The sequence below is a fragment of the Ammodytes marinus genome, assembly GCF_949987685.1.
Source record: "Ammodytes marinus genome assembly, chromosome: 23".
In the NCBI taxonomy this organism is placed as follows: Eukaryota; Metazoa; Chordata; class Actinopteri; order Uranoscopiformes; family Ammodytidae; genus Ammodytes; species Ammodytes marinus.
The window spans coordinates 20,677,376-20,697,584 of NC_137227.1; the positions used below are offsets into that span (position 1 = coordinate 20,677,376).

Consider the following 20,209-nt stretch of genomic DNA (forward strand, 5'->3'; position numbering starts at 1 on the left):
TCGTTTCATTCCCTCTCGTTTGCTTTTGTCCCAGTCTTCCATTAGACTTTAAGATAATGTTATTCAGAGACTGATCTTTCTCTCATCGTTTTCATCTTACTTCATGGAAATCAACACATGGAAAGTTGTCAAAACTGGGTTATATTTTGATTGTGGTCTAATTATGTAAAGATGGGGCTGATGCTTCTTCTTTGCTTCTTAGTTTGTTTCGTATGCAGTCCTCCTCCCATTGTTACAGACAGCAGTAGAGTTTCATGCAATAATTCCTAGAATTTGTCCTCGTGCACCACCATCTTTCCTCGCCAACAACTGCTCCCTCCGTCCATACTTCCAGCCTTCGGATCATTTCTCTAGCCCGATCTTCCATCACTGTAGGTAGCGGTAGACTTTAAAGCAGTGGTTGCCAGAGTCCGCCACTACCACGTGTCCGTCCGAGGTTAAAGCCAGACCTTGGGGTCCGTACAAAGGGTCTGCGGAAGTGTTGATGTAGGAGAGGAAAGAACCACTTCCATCAAACACCTGGAAATTAACAGAGAAAAAAAAGAAAATTAAACTCCCAACACTTTCAATGTGTGGCTTCTTGTCAAATGGTAAACTGGACTCCACTTATATAGCTCTTTTCCCTGGTTTTTCACAGACCCAAAGCGCTCTACATCACCCAATCACACACACATTCATACACCGATTGCAGCAGCTACCACGCAGGGTGCAAGCTAACTATTGGGAGCAATTCAAGGGTTTAATGTCTTTCCCAAGGACACTTTGACATGTGTCGGGGAGGAGGGGGTTTGTTTGGACCACTGACCCTGCACTCCAGTGGCCGACTGCCCTATCTGCTTCGCCACAATGTCAAGCACTTCGCAGCACTGCTTTACCTGTATTCTGCTGTTGCCCCAGTCAGCTACAATGATGTTCCCGTTAACGTCCACAGCTACACCTGTGGGAGCGTTGAACTGGCCGTTTCCCTCGCCGTTTGAGCCGAATTTCATCACCAGCTCTCCCTCCATTGTGAAAACCTGACCAGGATAGATAAAGATAAATATACCAGGACGCATTTGACTTAATCTACTTAAATCACCTAAACTAAAGGTACCATTTTATTACAAACTAATCGAGGGACAAAGGTATTAATGTTAAGTTTTGAAGGCCTCACCTTGACAGAGTGGTTATGGAAGTCGGTCACGATGATCTCATTGTTCTTGTTCACTGCTGCAAAGTGTGGACCTTCAGGAACAACAGCAAAAAGAGGTTGTGCTTTCAGTTACAAAGCTGTTTTTTAGCAATGACATAAGCTGACGCCTCTATTTCTTTCAGTGTTAATAGTAAATCATACGCTTCTTTATATGTTATTCAGAAAATTCTGCTGATTTAAGAATGCAAGCAATGCTATGAACACAATTCTTAGTCAAATGATAAAGTAAATGTGCATGTGACAGTTATATTCGCAATATGTTTGATTAATCTGAAAAGTGTAATATAATTTAAAAAAACATTCTGGTGGGAATTGGTTCTCACATGTTTTTCTCGTGGCTTATCTAATTCTTTTAAAGCCACTACGAGTAACTTGGTCCCTTGGCGGCCCCTTTGGACAAAAGCGGTAGTATTTTTACGACGCCAGCTGTCGTTATGTTGTTGTTATGACTATTTCAGATGAATAATGGTCGACTCATCTGATGATGGTGAGGCAAAGTAAACTTTGTTTTAGTAGGCTATCGCTCATTCATTTAGGAGTAAACACTGCAGTTCGCTCCCGTGAAATTGTGTATACGTTGCTTGGCAACGCCCTCCCGCTCTTCTACCACTCTCCCTTTTAGCTTTTCTTCATTGCATTTTTTTTCTTTGATGGTTCAGCCCCGTTATCAGTCATTATGATGACAAATAACTGTCTCAAACAAAGCTCCCGCTCCTCTTCCCTCACCTGGAGGGTTAGGCTTCTCAAATCGCGTTGTTGTGCCACACTGAAATCTGCGACCAATATGGATATGTGACCAAAGAGCCTGCACGCGCGAACCGAAAATCGGACTGGGTGTGCGACCAGACCAAACGCAGTAATAAAAACTATATAAAAACGTCTTTCTTTGCACTGATGGTCTCGTTTGCTGTTAAAAGTAATTTATTATTATCAGAGGAAACATGAGGCTGTTTAAAAGATATTTAAATGTTACTCTGAGCTGCTTTAACACTACCTGCAAATTGCTTGTCACCGTTTCCTCGACTACCGAACTTGGCGACGAGCTTGCCGGTCAGCTGGAAGATGAAGACAGTGCACGCCTTGTTGTCCACCACAATCACATTACCGTTCTGGTCCACGGTCACGCCCTTCGGCCCCATGAGTCTACCGGAGCCAAGCTTAGCCTGAGGGTCCCAAGAACAACCAACGATAAGGATGATAACATTCAACCAAACACCAGACATATGAGTTCAAAATCCTTCAGCATTAATGTCCTAATTTCATCCCTTGAAAGTGAAGTTTGCGATTCTGGAGAACACATGTTGTCAAAATCACTTTTAGTCAAAAAAAAAATCAGTGAAGATCTCCTCACGATCCACTACCTGTCTGTACTGTGGATGTGCTGAAGAAAATCGGAATGTTAATACAAGGGGTATGTAAACAATAGGGTTCACTGTAGCTAGCAACATGCCCAGGCATTTACAGAGCCTAGGCTTTAATACTGGATTTTCACCTGTACTAGCTTAAAACCGTACACTAACCTTGAACTTGCCCTCGCTGGAGAAGATGCTGACCCACTTGTTGTCATAGTCGGCGATGATGATGTCACCACAGGGGTGAACGGCCACACCTGTTGGACGCTGCAGTTGCCCCGGTGACCGTCCCCTCACCCCAAAGCGAGTCTTGAATTCCCCCTCATTCGAGAAAATCTGGAGTAGGTAGACATTTGTGATTACCCTCAGAGACATAACACACATCTTCGCTTCTAACCATAAACCTTAAAACCAAATCTGAACCATCAATCAAAAATAAATAAGTTGTATACCTGGACACACTGATTGTTGCTGTCAGCAATCAATATCCTGCTAACAGAGGAGGCAGCCACCCCTTGAAGGTTGGTGAACTCTCCTTTATTCCTCCCCTTCGTTCCTGGGGAGAAAAGTAAAAATCAGATAAAACAGATTTCAAGCATCAATTGTGGATGTATTTTTTTCTGTTAGACAAGTTTATAAGTATACAGTAATTTTGGTTTCATCTGCAATTTGGCACCAACCATTGTCCTACCTGTTGGTTAAGGGGTAGTTGGGACCCCTTGAACCCATTTATTGTCTTTTAGTTATCTCAACTGTTTAGCCTCATATTCTACATGTTAACGCTTTGGTAATAGCTTTCGGTTGACTAGCTGTATTAAAACAAGTGCCCAAATCTCCTTGTTTATCTTCACTATTACTAGTGCATTGCCCGTAGGAAGCAGGTCTGCTGTGTGTGTCTCGCTCGTCACTCATTTCAAGCTTTGGTCGCAGCAGCCAATCAAACCAGAGGGAGGCGGGGTTTAGCCGGAGACTACTTCATGCCCGTCGCTACTGTGGCCTTCAGTGTGCGCATGTGTTCGCCGCCAGCATGATATAAATATGATAACTTCTACATATTTGGTCCAAAACTTCATAATCAATCAAGGATGCACACCTTTGTGCCGTGTGCAAGCCATATCCAGAAGCTCAGGCCGATCTGACCAGCAGTGAGAGAGATATGCGAGTCACAGACAGACACACAGACAGACAGACGTTTCTTGCTTTATAGATAGATAGATGGTCAAATGAATGTCTCACCAATCTTGAAGATGAGGTCATCCTCAATGGGGTTCTGGGTTTTGCGTCTGGGGGTTCCCAGGGCACTGCTGGCCCTCTTGGAGCCTTTCTTCTTCTGGCCGGGGGACTTCCCTCGTCTCTTTGCCCCCTCAGAGGAGCCTGTGGACGGGGTGGCGTAGGCTGCTGAGTTGGTAGCTGTGGTGGTGGAGGGAGAAACCTGCAGAGACAATGGTCGTAGTTTGAGAATGGCCTTTTTTTTACCCTGTTTTTCCCTCTTGTTTTCCTTTTCCATCCGTCCATGATAAATAGGGGCGCGGCCTGGCCTAGACGACTCTACAGTCAGACCTTATCCTGTCCTCCCATGTTAGTGTCACTGTCTTTATTTATTTATTTATTTTTTTAGATATTTTTTGGGCATTTTTATGCTTTATTGATAGTGCAGAGAGACAGAGGTGAAACGGGGCAGAGAGGGGAGTGACATGCAGAGAACGACCGCGGGCGGGAATCGAACCCGGGTCTGCTGCTGGGCCCGGCCCGGGGGGGGGGGGGGGGGGACGCCCTACCGACTGAGCAAAGGGCGCCCCATGTCACTGTCTTTCTATGTTTCTTGGCGGGGTGTAAACTGAAAAGATATGTTGTTGTTCTGTAACATGTGCAATGACAAATAAAGTTGATTCTGATTCTGATGGTGGAAGGGACACCACATTGCTAACAAGTATGTATTTGAGGTAAGCTAATGGATGTTAATTTAAAATAATAAGCACTTCCTATCCCATGTGAGGTAAAATGTATTTATTTGTAAAAGAAAATATTAATGATTGTAGAAAGAATACTTGAAGTATGTAGCATGACTCTGTGGCCTAATGAACACTGCACTTCAAACATTTTCACATTTAAACAACATTTTGTTCAGTGCAGTGATGCATGGAAAGCTAGCAAGACAGCAAAGAGTTCAACTGTGTGATGGATCCATTTCAAAGCAAAGCATTGGATGGGATTACCCAGAGCTGAGACTGCAAAACGGATTCCCTTTGTTATCATTCCCTTTGGATGGATTTAATTCTCTCTTGGCAAGAAATGAAAGTACCAGTCGAGGCTGGATCTGACTCTTTTTTTTTTAAAGTCGAAGCCACAAAAATGTTATAGACCAAAAAATGTTGTCCAGAGCCACAACTAGGAATGGTATAGTTTCTAACTAAAATTAAAGGGCTACTTCACCTGTGGGAATATGAAGGTGTATTGAACTCTGAGATCCTATAAATGTGCAACATTTTTAGAAATCGGTTTGTCTAACCCTAAAGTTTAGGGTAACCCTGTAGGGTTAGACATAGTCATATTTCCACTGGTGAAGTAGGCCTTTAAGTAATATCTACAACACTTTGCCACCAGCAGACACCCTGAACCCACCTCTACTTCTGTCTCTGAAGCCCTGGTGACGGACAGTTTGAAGGGGCTGCCTTTGATGTGCTGGTCATACAGACGGAGAGCCAATGAAAAGTCGCCCTCTTTCGGCACAACGTACACAAACTCATAAGTCCCATTCTTGTGGTCCAGTATTTCCCCATCCACAATGCTGCCATCAGGGGTGAACACCTGTATTAGGAATATAATATACTTTATTTGTCATTGTGCAGTAGACCCATACAACTACTGTACATTTAGTCATGCAGCCTCTAAAAACAATGCTCCCACAATAAATAGTATAAAATACCTAATAAAATACAGTATAAAAGACGATTAAGAGAAGGAAGATTAACATACATTTATAAGTACTGTTTAGTTGTTTTTGTGAATTTGTTGCAATACATTTTATCAGAGTGTGGGTGTATGACGAACCTCAGCTGACAGGATTGCATTGCCACTCTTGCAGGCTCCCCCTGACTTATCTCTTGTCACGATGGTAACCGAGGCAGGATGTCCCACAATGCACTGCTCCAGGCCTCCACCCATGGCTTCACTCTGGCTTGCCACCGCACTGAGGAAGAGGAGGAAGACAAAGGTTGGGTCCAATGGTATTACATGCAAAATAGTTTTTAACAAATAGGTTAATTTAACAGTGAATATGGCATTAAGTTAGGCCTAATGAAGAGTACATTGTGAAATGGCAATTTCCATATCAGTCTTATACACCTGCTGTGTCATATTGGATACTCACATTTTCAACACAATTTGAATGTTGATTATGGCACACAGTATTGAACATTTTAAGTTGCTTTAATACAGTAATTATTGATCCTGAGATAATAGTAAAAATATATTTTTTTATTCTTAGTGTAACCCTATCAAAATTAGCTAGAATGTCCCTGCCATTTGGAAATGATGATGTTGATTATATTCAGGTCTCAGAAACTCATTTATCAAATATGTTCAAGTTGGTGTTACAGGGTTTTAACACAGGCCTAAACATTTGAAATATTTTACCTAGTTGTCGTGATGTTGTCATAGAGATATGACCTAAACATACAGACTAGAATGTTTTTTGGACCAGACCTTATAAAGGTTTAATAATGCTATGAAAACAACATATTTAACATTCAATGAGAGATTGCTCTATTTTGGTGCCACCTCTTAGTGGCCACTCGTTGAAATGCATATTCTGTCACTTCCGCATTGGATGCTGGTAGAACTCGCTGTTGTTGGGGCTTGGATTCACTACATGATGGTGGCCATTTGGATATGATGATGTTGACTATATTGAGGTCTCAGAAACTCATGTATCAAATAAGGTAAAGTTGGTGTTACAGTTTTTTTAACACAGGCCTAAACGTTTGAAATATCTCACCTGGTCGTGACGATGGTTCCCAGGTTGTGAATGGACTTCCTCAGCCCGTCCGTCTCCAGCACCAGATCGAGCTGGTCGTTCTCCTCCGGCTGACACGGCAGACCGAAGCCCGCCAGCTCCCCAAGCTTCTCCTGGAGCTCCTGTTCCTCCTGCAGGCTCGACACACTCGCTTCCCCAGCCAGAGCCTCCTCTGCCTGGGTACAGGAGGCCGAGATGTCCCCCTCTCCACGGACCAGGCTGTCCACTTGGGCCTGCAGGACCTAAAGACACACATGTAGTAGGTAGAAGGTAATTAACTAACTAGTAATGACTTAAAAATGAGAAAATCACATATAGTGAATACTTCAGATTAAAATAAACATACAATTAACAAAGACATGCTAATACTAGTAAAAATAAGAAAAAATAGAGTAAAAGTACTGAGCGTTGCAAAGAAAGCAATACTTTTAAAAGGTGATCAAAATAGTAAGGCAAAAAAGCATAACAAGGGATAATTTGATAAAAGAAAATAACTTTAAACATTCAGTAAATACATCAGAACACTCCTGATGTTTTGAGTTAGGTTTAGGATGTTTTATTGTATCCTGTAAAGTAGCCCATGTAGAAAGAAAGGCTATACTTTGAGAAGCATGAAAAATGAGGGACCAGAGAATCCAGTTTTTGCAAAAAATCTGAAAGCTGAACTTCTCAAACAAGAAAACATGTGTGCACCTTTTGTTTTAATCCATATGTGACCTCGAGCTCCATCAGTAAAACACTCTTTCGGACATCCAGCTGCTTGTGCAGATCCTCAAAACTGGATTGGATGTCCTCTTCGATGGAAGCTCTCTGGTTGGTCAGCTGTTGGAGGATCTCCTTAACGAATGACAGGGTATCTGAAATCTGAGGGAGTCTGGAGAGAAAAACATCCGAAAAAACATGGTGAGAATGAGTATTTAAGTCAAAGCTTGTTCAACGTAAACACAATGTAGGCAATGTATCGGTTATCCTCTGTTTTGCAATGGTGTATGATCATTTTATCTGATTTAGGAATTAAAATATATTTACTTGATGTTTATCTAAGTGCACACTCATTCACAAGTTAAAGAATCACTTGCTAAAACCTCTAATGCAGAGACAAAAACGTCGACATGGGAGAAATGTTGTGATTTTGTTGTAATGCATAAAGTTAAGAAATATATTTGTAATTTTGTCCTGTCTATCCATGATCGTGCATTGTAGTAAAAGGAAAGAGTATGAGATTTGTAACACAGGGACAGAGTTGTTTTCACCTGTTCTGGACTTCCCCCAGCCTGTCCGTCAGTGTGCTGCGGTGTTGCTCTAGCGCTTGGTCGAGGGGCCCCTTAGGGTGCTCTCCATGGTCCTGAACACAGTCCTCGCACAGCGCACACTCACACTCCAAACAGAACAAGTCTGCCACCTGCAGGGGAAAGGGGAGAATGGCGGCACGGAGATTCAGATACAACACAGTTAATGTCATGATGGCTCAGGTGACATTAATAATTAATAAAAGTGATTATTTGTCTTTGATTTGGTGCTCTTTCACTACATTTCTTTTATAGGCCTGTATGTTTAATAATGTATATTGTCCCTCTTGAGAAAATAAGCGGATATGCACATGTCGCCACCTTACACAAACTCAGAATGATGACCCCCTTGTCTGTGGAATACCTTGCTCTCTGTGTTCTCATTGCCAATTTTAGTTTGATTTTTATATAGTATTTTATTTCATTTTAAATTGTATTTCATGTATAATATATTGTATCTGTTTTAAGAGGCTTTTGTCTAAATGACTTGCCTGTAAAAAAAAATAAGGTGAAATAAAAATGTTTTCAAAAACTAAACTTAAATAAAAAGAATAAAATATTAAAGTAATACATATCCCTACCTTCCCTGCATGTAGCGTGCAGGCGTTTTTGTCCGGCGGCGCCTCCAGCACGGTGCACTCCTCACTGCTGCTATCTGGGGAGTGTTGGTGGCCCTCCATCAGCGAGCGGCAGCCTCCGAACACGCCCCTCACTCCACAGGGCAGCCAGGGGAAGGCTCTGGGTGTCCCGATACTAGGTTCCCTACCGTCTGTTTGTATTGTTCCCTTTCGTAAAATCCTTTTCTCAATCTTTATTCCATTGTGACGTCCAACGGAACGGGCGAAACATCACATTGAAGCTGGGTGAATTCTTGGCACATGTTGGATCTTAGATGAGGCATGTCTGTATATGTCTGTGTTTTGAAATGTGCGATAGAAATAATTTTTGACTTTGACTTTGTATAAGTTAAGTAAAATGCCACTTCCAAAAGCTAAGAGGAGGCACATTACATTCAGAACTTTCTACAATATTTTTTTTCACACCGCTTCCAGAAGAGAGTGATGACAAATCAGATGTTAGTTCTTGTTTTTCTGTAATTTTGCACTGCACTTAAGTCAGAACTTTAATTTCTTGATTTCACTGCTCTAAAGAGGAAATACTAAAACGTCATACATGCCCTTTATTTGCAGCTGTAGTCAGCGAAACTTGGTGTAGAAAATATACATCCAAAACGTCCTTCTGCGTCCATGTGTTGCCTTTTTTCCAGGAGTAATGTATGAGTCTTGAATAACCAGAAAGAGTTTATCTTCTTTAATGTCTGATTTTTCGGAAAAGCAGCAGATCTTGGTGTAGCATCAAACTAAGTTTAGCGTCCGCTGTGTCCTGAGGGAGGAAACAGAGAGGTTATTAGGTGCAAAAGCAGAACTATTATTTACATGTTTAAGGTTTTATTTTCTGTTTATTCCTGAGAATTGTATTTTAACACACAATATAGTAGACAACAGAACAGGTGAGGTTACACAATTATGTTATACTGTTTCAGTACAGCCGCAGTTTAAAGTATAGTAAAAAGAAAATGTACATGATCTGGAAAGCAGGGGGGTATAGTCGGCACTCGGACGTCCAAGTATTTTTTCAAACTGCATTTGACATGAAAATAAATCTCTTTTTATTATCTATCTATCTACCTATCTACCTATCTATCTATCTATCTATCTATCTATCTATCTATCTATCTATCTATCTATCTATCTATCTATCTATCTATCTATCTATCTATCTATCCATCCATCCATCCATCCATCCATCCATCCATCCATCCATCCATCCATCCATCCATCCATCCATCCATCCATCCATCCATCCATCCATCCATCCATCCATCCATCCATCAGCAGTTCATCTAACCCCCACTATGGCACTCCCTAAAAACTCTGCATTGCATTCAGGTCAATGGCAAAAGGCCAACCTGCATTGCCTTAAGGGTGTTGCCCCAAACTTCAACAATCTGAGTACCAGCCTGCATGATACCTGTGTTTTTGAAGCGTGTGTGTGTGTGTGTGTGTGTGTGTGTGTGTGTGAGAGTAGTTCGTCAAGAAATTGTTGCAAAAGTTGACACCCCCCTAAATAAATACCAAAACAGTCTGTTAGAATGGCCATATGCTCCTTCCAGCTGCACACCCCCTAATTGACCTCCAGATGGTTCACTCCATAGTAAAGAACGCTTGGAGCAAGACCAGGAACAGATGGGACGATCCACAGACAGGGGTGTGTGTGCGTGTGTGTGTGTGTGTGAGGGGGGGGGGGGGGGGGATGCATGTGTATTCGGTGCATGTGGGAATATGAAACCAGTAAATAGCAGTAATGTAGGTCAAGGAAACCACTTCAAAGGGAAAAAGAGAACGAACGGGATAGAAGAATCAGTCATGGCCCCTTTAATCCTAAAATCCTATATTGAACAGCGTGTGTGTGTGTGTGTGTGTGTGTGTGTGTGTGTGTGTGTGTGTGTGTGTGTGTGTGAGAGAGAGAGAGAGAGAGAGAGAGCTCCAAGTTGATTATACAAAGTGTCCCAGTTCACTAGTGGCGCGGATGTGATGATGTAATGTCATGTGAACCATAAAACCTGTCTAGACATTCGGGTTTGAACGCTCTCGTAATAAATAAATAAATACAGAAAGGAGTGTGTGTGTGTTTGTGTGTGTTTTGTGTGTGTGTGTGTGTGTGTGTTAGTGTACACCTGAAGCTAGATTTATTCTCATTAAAAAAAGGTTAATTTACAAACACATTTCTAATAGTCCTGGCGTGGTCCTGCAATTATAATATATACTATGTACTAACATGTGTGAGGAACTTTTAAGGCTCTACATTTAGGCTAATTTTTTTATGTCATTATATAATTTGGAGGATGTGTCCCGTCCAATATATTATAATTATGGCATTGAATTAACAGTGTGTGTGTGTGTGTGTGTGTGTGTGTGTGCGTGTGTGTGTGTGTGTGTGTGTGTGTGTGTGTGTGTGCGTGCGTGTGTGTGTGTGTGTGTGTGTGTGTGTCATTGTTGCAAGCAGGCCTTAACAGTTTGAACATCCATCAAATGTAAATGGCTTTAATCATTTTTGCAAGCACTGCACTTTTGACTTCCATATTTCCTCTAATATATCAACTTTTTATTTTAAATTCAGACGTCAGCCAGTCATTTCCTTCCTTTCTGCTTTCCTTTGTCTAGTTTTTCCTGTTTTTAATGTTCTTCTCGTCTCCTTGCCGTGTGTGTAGATGAACTGAATACTTTGATGAATTATTTATGAGGATGGGTGGGGGGTTATGGATCTGAGCTGCCTATGATCTTATACATACGCCTGTTTTATCACCTCATCCCCCCCAAAATATTCTGTTCTTGACACACACACACACACACACACACACACACACACACACACACACACACACACACACAAATGTTGCACACGGAAACGTAATCACACATAACTGTGCACCCCCACACTCTCATTCAAGCACCCTCTGCAGTGCATGGTGCAAAGGATTATGGGGCAACAGTGGGGTTCTATTTGCAGCGTTGCAGTGTGTGTGTGTCTGTGTGTGCGTGTGCGTGTGTGTGTGTGTGTGTGTGTGTGTGTGTGCCCAGTGGTGTCTATCTGTAACTGTCACCTACAGAGAGACAAATGGACCCTTTCTTTCGTTCTCTGCAGTGTTTTTCACAGACCATAAATTCATCGATTCTGCAGTTTTCATATATAAAAATAAATAAATATATAAATGAGACTAAATCAGTTTTATTTGTATAGCCCAAAATCACAAATACATTTGTCTCAGTGGGCTTTACATTTCATACAACTAACCTGATATAGCAAGCGTCACATTTGAGCCCGGTCAAAAAATTACTAAATTGACGACTACATGAACCGATCAGAAGCTGCCTTTCACTAAAGGACAAACATTATAGACACAGCTCCAGAAAAAAATGAAGAGACCAGTCTGGATTTTTCTTAAATCTTCATCTCTACATTACTTTATGGAAATGCTCTTGATGATGATATTCTTATTGTGAATTTAACAGAAATGTTGTCAGTAGTTTTTAGTATAAAACCAAAATGTTCATTCTACTCAAACATATTCCTTTAAATAGTAAAACAAGAGACACTGAACATTTGGAGTGGTCTCTTCATTGTTTCCAGAGCTGTAGATTTGCCTGGTCATTTTTTGACAGGGCTCCTCCCTACGGAGATTTGAGAAAGTCCAGACTGATCTAAAGATTGAGATAAACGAATGTGAGGCTTGTGAGATAGTGTTACAGGACAGTTCCATATCATCTGCTCTATAGACCTTGTTCCAGTAACCCATTTCTCATCAGGTTGCCTTTGGGTCTGATTTAACTCTTTGACCCGGGCCACTTCCCATGACTTTGCTGTTTACGGTCACACACAAACTAGAGGCAGGCAGGTGGCATTAAAGGAATACTTCACCCATACGGAACCGGCGTTCTTTCATTATAAAATCGCTATTATAATATAATGAATGAGGTTTTTCTTCCCTCAGTCTTCCCTCAGTCTTCCCTTGGCCCAGCTGTCCTGTTAATCCTGACCCTACAATTTTACTAGTGTGATGTCACACTAGTTAAACGTAGGGTTAGACAGTGAGACCATAAAACACTCTTGCTGCCTTTTCTCAGGCTAGGATGAACCAACAAATTGCACATTTATACTACACAGGATCTCAGAGTTCAATACACCTTTACATTCCTACCGGTGAAGTAGGTATTTAAGGGTGTTGCCGAACTAAATGCGACTGCTCTGTAATTGGTGTGCATATGACAATAAAACAATCTTGAATCTGAATGTGATTTGGACGTGTCCCATTATTGATGCTTAATCTTGAAGAGATGTATCCAAAGACACGTACAATTTACCACACAGCGGTGATGTACTTTAGCATTTAACTAGAATGTTCTACCATCTTAGCCTGACAAAGCATTTGTGCATCCTTGTTCTGCATCTCTTTGCTTCTTTTCAGTCAATTATTTGGCTATCTATCTTTCTTCGTTCATCAAGTGTTTCTGTAGTTGCTTTGGGTCTTCTTGTGATAGCTATGCATTTTTTCTTCCTTGTGTCTTTCTGGTCATTATCAATTATTTTCAATGGGTTTGTCTTCTTTATTCCAAACAATTGCAGTTTTCTGTGCTCACTATTGAGTCATTTAAATCATTGTATGTCCCTGTTTATACATATTTGTGCATCTGCAATATCATTGTCTATCTATTATGGATCATTTTGCGTCGGTTCGTGGTCCTTCTGTGAGGCTTTGAGGCAATTTTGTGACTCCTCCTAGTCATTTTGTCTTGTGCTTGTTGAGTCATATAGTCCAATTTCCAACCAGAAATATAAACTTCTTTCCCTGGCTCTGGCCTACTACGTGCTCCCTGGCCCTTTTCAGCTCATGGTTGTGGAACCCAAAATGCCCAGTCTAGTAATGGATCCATAGCTGTAAGAGGGGGTCAGCCCAATATCTGTGACGTACCTCTTGTTACAGTTAGCACTGAGGATGCTAACCTGCAGCACATACAGGCCTGGTGGCACACACACACACACACACACACACACACACACACACACACACACACACACACACACACACACACCCTGGGTTTTGCAGTAAAGCTGAGGTGGATTAAGCTGTTCTTGCGTTCATTCAGATATTCATTTATCCTCTTTCATCTTTCGATCGGTCTTATCTCTCTCTCCCTCTCAGAAAGACACAACACCATGCTACAGATGCTGCTGTCATCCCCAAACATTCCTCTATCCATCCGTCCATCTGTCCATCCATCCATCCGTGATCTCAACCCCTCCTCCCCCACACACACACACACCCAACCAACCTTAAAAAGAGCATAAACGACAGCCAGCACTCACCAGCACATTTTTCCAGGACGCAAGAGATGAGTGTGTGTGCCTGAAGCCATCGCGTCTTGTTTGCTCCACATCCTCTCCTCTCTCTCTCTAGTGTGTGTGTGTGTGTGTGTGGGAGGGAGTGGGGGGGGAGGATATCATCGTCACGGCAACACCAGCAGCTTGCAGCAGCAGCACCAGCCTGTGTAAGGGGGAAGGCGGGGGGGGGGGGGGGGGGGGGAGAGGGAGGGGGAGGGGGGAAGGGGGTTATGACTCGGGGCCTTTGCTACAGAATCGACCAATGAGAAGCAAGATGAGGGTGAAATGGAGAGATTTGATTGGCTCATGGTTTCTGTCAATAACATGATGGTATGGGCGTATGTTTCTCTCTCTCTCTCTCTGTATGTCTCTCTCTGTATCTCTCTCTCTCTATGTCTCTCTCTCTGTCTCTCTCTCTCTCCCTCCCTCTCTGTATGTCTCTCTCTCTATATGCAACACAGTCACTCTCTCCCTGCTGATCTCCTGTATAAATATTACTTATTACTATATTCTTTAAAATGCAGAAATATACATGTTGAAAAAAACGCGTTTAAAAAAAAGATAAACAATTAATACATTTTTAAATCACAATCATCAAAGCATTAACACTATTTCTATATTTCTATTTTGTATTCTTCAGAGCCCAAAACGTGACAAAGGCAATGAAAAAAATACTTCTGGTGCACAAAATAAAAGTTCTTTCCCCCCTTAGTATTAATAATTACACAAAAACGTGATTCTGATTCTCGTACATGCAATATTATTTTAACATATGGACACATTAATTTAAAAACCATTCTTTACCAAAGTGCTGTACAGCATTAAGGTCTGATGCACAGGAAAGAGCAAAAAACCACAATTAATACTATACACATAATGCAAGGGGCAGTTTAAAACATGTGCATAAAATAAATTATTACTGAATTAATTATGAACAGGCTAAATGTATTTTTTAATTTTATTTTTGAGGCATTTGATGACATATGAATCAATTTATTGAGTATTTTTATTTATTTATATTTATTTAATTTAGTCACTTACAGTCCGCCATTGATAACTAGACAAATTAAACACTAAATGCAGACTTACTTTTCTATACTCCACTATATTAACAGTGAGCCCTCCAGTCCAATAGGGGGCGGTACGTTTCCTTCGCGCAGTTTTTTGACCGCCAATACTAGATAAAAAGAAAAGGAAACACGTTTATTGTCATTTTAGAATGCGGAGGGGTCCAGTCTGCAGCCAACTACAAAACTTCTCCGAACTTACACGGTAAATATGTCTTAATATCTCACTTTTTGTCCGAAAATGGGCCTTCATACCCTCTTATCACAACGTATAGGAGCGTATCATAGTAACATTTAGTACAGCAGGCGTGTGTATTGGACAGATGGTTGACGATATCCCCTGCACTGAAAACATGCTGAGTGCTTGTCAGATACTAACATGTACACGTGTGTAAAAGTTTTTCAACATAGTTAAGTCTCAAATTAGTTTATTGGTCGTACCTCGTGTGCTTTAGTCGTGTTTAGGATGTTCTGTATGTAAAAAGTTAAGCACGTTTTTTTTCCCCCATATTAATTCAGACAACTAAATCCGTAACTAAGGGAAAACGTGCCAGACTAGATTATTTATATTAGGCTAAAGTGTTTTAAAATGCTACACAACTTGGTGATATATGACGTCTTTGGTCAGTGAGATTTAATATTATACATAATGAGACATTTGTGCGCCGACCTAAAATCCTTAAAACATTACCGTAGCATTAACGAAGTTGCTAACTTGACAGATCTTTATCTAAATTGCCTTAAATTGTAGAAAGAACCTGTATTAACTAAGTGTTTTACTAACTCTGAACTTTTTCTCTCCCCTTTCTTTTATAGATTTGAACTGTGCAGACCATCTTCTGATGATGCCAGCATCACCTCTAAACATGCGCCTGCTGACAATGCAAGGTTTGTTAACATCTTATTTTTTATTTTTTAATTAAACAGACAAAAAAAATCATTTTATTTTATATTCATCCTCCTTCGCTGTGATGACGCATATTCCTGCCATTCGTAGTTTCCTCCAGAGGTCTAACGACCGAAGACGGTCCAATCCTTCCTTGGATGTCTGAGCGAATAGAAAAAGTAGTGAATATTATTTATCCATTTGTAGCTTCACCACTAACTGTTGATTACTTGTCACTTTCAGGATGCTGCCACTGCTTCACACCCTGTCCAGGCTGAGGACAGGTTCACCTGTGATGTTGGTTTGAAGCCAGGTATGTAAATATATTTTAAACAATACATCTGTGTTTATAATCAAGATTTTAAAGGTACTGTCAGTGATTCTAGAGAACTTTTTTTGTCTAACTACGCCACCTGAGCACGGGCAAAAAATCCAGTGTTCATAGACAACCTAGGCTCGTGTTGCAAACTATGATGGACCACCTTGTTTACAGAGCCTGTGTATTAACGCAGGATTTTAAGTGTGCACACATCACCTACAGGTAGACATGTAGGATCATGACAAAGTGGTTGATCAACATGCGTTCTCCAGAATCACTGACTCCATCTTTACTGTCAGTTCGCTGTGATGACGCATATTCCTGCCATTCGTAGTTTCCTCCAGAGGTCTAACGACCGAAGACGGTCCAATCCTTCCTTGGATGTCTGAGCGAATAGAAATAGCAGAATAAATGTACTTTGTCTATTTGTAGCTTCACCACTAACTGTTGATTACTTGTCACTTTCAGGATGCTGCCACTCTGTCCAGGCTGAGGAATAGTCACAGATGATGGTGGTTTGATCCAGGTGTGTAAATATTTATATCTTCTAAACAATATATTTGTGTTTGTAAAGGTGGAGTCAGCGGTTCTGGAGAACGCTTGTTCTCAAAACTTTTTTTTTTTTTTTTTGGTCAATTGGTGAATATCTTCTCCCGACTGTGCAGAAAAAGATCCAGTACACAAACTAGGCTTGGTAAACAGGCATGTCTTATGGTGATCCACCTGTGTTCACAGAGCCTAGGCTGTGTATTGAGACTTGTACAGATGTAGTTGCTAATCAGGAGATATTCACTGATTATGACAATCATTCTCCAGAATCCCTGACTGCACCTTTACTGTGTCAGTTCGCTGTGATGACGCATATTCCTGCCATTCGTAGTTTCCTCCAGAGGTCTAACGACCGAAGACGGTCCAATCCTTCCTTGGATGTCTGAGCGAATTTAAAAGGCTGAAAATATGAATTTTGTCCATTTTTAGCTTCACAACTAACTGTTGATTACTTGTCACTTTCAGGATGCTGCCACTGCTTCACACTCTGTCCAGGCAAAGGAAAGGTTCGCCGGTGATGGTGGTTTGACCCAGGTATGTAAATATCTTAACGACATATCTGTGTTTACAATCAGATAAAGTGAAGTCAGTGGTTCTGGAGAACAGTTGTCGTCAAAATCGTTGTGTAAATGCAGTGTCAATACTCAGCCTAGGCTCTGTAAACTAACATGTTTACAGAGCCTAGGCTGTGTTTCTACACAGGATTTATTTTTTTCCTACACACAGTACAGACGGGTAGCAGATCTTGAAGATATTCACCGATTCTGACCGATAACAATCATTCTCCAGAATCACTGACTCCATCTTAATGTGTCAGTTCGCTGTGATGACGCATATTCCTGCCATTCGTAGTTTCCTCCAGAGGTCTAACGACCGAAGACGGTCCAATCCTTCCTTGGATGTCAGAGCGAATAGAAAGAGTAAAAAATATGAATTGTCCATTTCTTGCTTCACAACTAACTGTTGTTTACTTGTCACTTTCAGGGTTCTGCCACTGCCTCCATACACTGTCCAGGCTGAGGAAGGTTCACCGGTGATGGTGGTTGACCCAGGTATGTAAACATTGATATATTTGTTTGTAAATCCAGATGAGGTAGAGTCAGTGGTTCTCAAGAACAGTTGTCGTCAAAACATGAGATTTTTTTATTTATTATTTTTTTTTCAAAATCAGTGCGCAGAAAAATAATTCAGTGTCGATACACAACCTTGGCTCTGTAAATTTACGTTAACAGAGCATACATTTTTTTACACGAGATTTTTGACTGATAACAATCGTTCTCCAGAATCACTGACTCCATCTTACTGTATCAGTTCGCTGTGATGACGCATATTCCTGCCATTCGTAGTTTCCTCCAGAGGTCTAACGACCGAAGACGGTCCAATCCTTCCTTGGATGTCTGAGCGAATATAGAAAGCAGAAAATATGAATTGTCCATTTTTATCTTCACAACTAACTGTTGATTACTTGTCACTTTCAGGATGCTGCCACTGCTTCACACTCTGTCCAGGCTGAGGAAGAGTCACAGATGGTGGTGATTTGAGCCAGGTATGTAAATACCTTAAGATATATTTGTAAATCCAGATTAAAGGTGTAGTCGGTGGTTCTGGAGATTTTTTTTTTGGGTCTAACTACGCTGCCTGTGCATTGGCAAACATATCCATTGTTAATAGACAATACCTAGGCTCTGTAAACTGGCATGTCATGTTGCTAGCTATGATGGACCACCTTGTTTACAGAGCCTAGGCTGTGTATTAACGCAGGATTTTAAGGGTGCACACATCACCTACAGGTAGACATGTAGGTTCATGACAAAGTGATTTTATCAACATGCGTTCTCCAGAATCACTGACTGCACCTTAACTGTGTCAGTTCGCTGTGATGACGCATATTCCTGCCATTCGTAGTTTCCTCCAGAGGTCTAACGACCGAAGACGGTCCAATCCTTCCTTGGATGTCTGAGCGAATATAGAAAGTAGTGAAATTATGTTTCTCCATTTGTAGCTTCACAACTAACTGTTGACTACTTGTCACTTTCAGGATGCTGCCACTGCTTCACACTCTGTCCAGGCTGAGGAAGGTTCACCGGTGATGGTTAAAGACGGGTATGTAAAGCTATATTTGTTGGTAATTCCAGATTAAAGGTGCAGTCAGCGGTTCTGGAGAACACTTGTTCTCAAAAAAAAAAAAAAAAATGGTGAATATTGCCTCACGATCACCTGACTGCAGAAACAAATCCAGTATTAATACACCAGCTTGGCATGTCTGCTATGGTGGTCCACTTTGTTTACAGAGCCTAGGCTGTGTATTGAGACTGGATATTTGTCCAGCACACAGTACAGACGTAGTTGCTAATCAGGAGATATTCACTGATTATGACGAGCATTCTCCAGAATCCCTGACTGTAACTTTACTAATGTGTCAGTTCGCTGTGATGACGCATATTCCTGCCATTCGTAGTTTCCTCCAGAGGTCTAACGACCGAAGACGGTCCAATCCTTCCTTGGATGTCTGAGCGAATAGAAAAAAGCTGAAAATATTAATTTTGTCCATTTCTTGCTTCACAACTAACTGTTGATTACTTGTCACCTTCAGGATGCTGCCACTGCTTCACACTCTGTCCAGGCTGAGGACAGGTTCACCTGTGATGTTGGTTTGAAGCCAGGTATGTTAATATATTTAAAAAAATATATTTGTGTTTTGTAAATCCAGATTAAAGGTTGTGTCTGCAATTCTAGAGAACACTTGTCAAAACCAGCGACTCTCTCTCTCTCTGTATGATCCTCTACCTGTGTGCCCTAGAGAAATCCAGTATTAATACACAACCTAGACCTGGTAAACGGGCATGTGGCTATCTATGGTGGGCCACCTTGTTTACATACCAGTTAACAGACCCTAGGCTGTGTATTAACACTGGAATTTTTCATCATGCGCAAACCTTACTATAGTGGATCATGAGATTTTCACAGATTTTGATAACAATCGTTCTCCAGAATCCCTGACTCCATCTTACTGTCAGTTCGCTGTGATGACGCATATTCCTGCCATTCGTAGTTTCCTCCAGAGGTCTAACGACCGAAGACGGTCCAATCCTTCCTTGGATGTCTGAGCGAATAGAAAAAGAGTCTTGACTATTATTTGTCTATTTTTATCTTCACAACTAACTTCTGTTTACGTGTCACTTTCAGGATGCTGCCACTGCGCCATACACTCACCAGCAGAGGGAGGATTTATTTCAACATGTTTTGATTGAGAAAAATTTGTTTCAAGAAATAAAGTTTGTGACAAGTTGACTTGGAACTGTGGTGTTTGACTTCACGTGGTGTCATGTAAAATGTTTCATCGACATAATGGGACAAAACATTGAATTTAAACAAATGCATTAACTTTATAACATCGCTAATGATTGGTTGGGTATGAGGCCATTGAGTTCCTCTTTGTTCTGTGACTGGGTTTTCTCATGATTCTTTACAAAATAGATTGCCAGTATGGATTCAAAATGTCTCTTAAATTCCATTCATAATGGTCTCAAAGGTATTTAAGATGGTAAAGGTTTTGAATTAAAGTGGTTTAAAACTGGTGTCACATTCTGGGAAACTGTT

At 41.1% G+C, this 20,209-nt stretch overlaps 1 protein-coding gene and 1 long non-coding RNA gene across 3 annotated transcripts; one reads left to right on the top strand and one right to left on the bottom strand.

Moving 5' to 3' along the window:
- Positions 1-366: 366 nt before the first annotated feature.
- trim2b (tripartite motif containing 2b) lies at positions 367-8,528 on the bottom strand (the record flags this gene model as incomplete). The annotated part of the gene is made up of 13 exons (XM_080052570.1): positions 367-519; positions 876-1,016; positions 1,154-1,224; positions 2,187-2,355; positions 2,713-2,880; positions 2,997-3,100; positions 3,781-3,976; positions 5,167-5,352; positions 5,596-5,734; positions 6,542-6,801; positions 7,253-7,433; positions 7,813-7,961; positions 8,430-8,528. 13 exons carry the CDS (start codon positions 8,526-8,528, stop codon positions 367-369), a joined length of 2,016 nt encoding a protein of 671 aa, XP_079908696.1.
- Positions 8,529-15,010: 6,482 nt separating this feature from the next.
- Positions 15,011-19,900, top strand: LOC307269063. Of its 2 annotated transcripts, XR_013845481.1 has the most exons (10): positions 15,011-15,060; positions 15,672-15,743; positions 15,985-16,054; positions 16,529-16,586; positions 17,075-17,143; positions 17,594-17,661; positions 18,088-18,155; positions 18,648-18,712; positions 19,203-19,272; positions 19,796-19,900. It is a non-coding gene; the product is annotated as an uncharacterized lncRNA (long non-coding RNA). The 2 variants fall into 2 exon arrangements; XR_013845482.1 differs by lacking the exon at positions 18,648-18,712.
- The last annotated feature ends 309 nt before the right edge of the window (positions 19,901-20,209 follow it).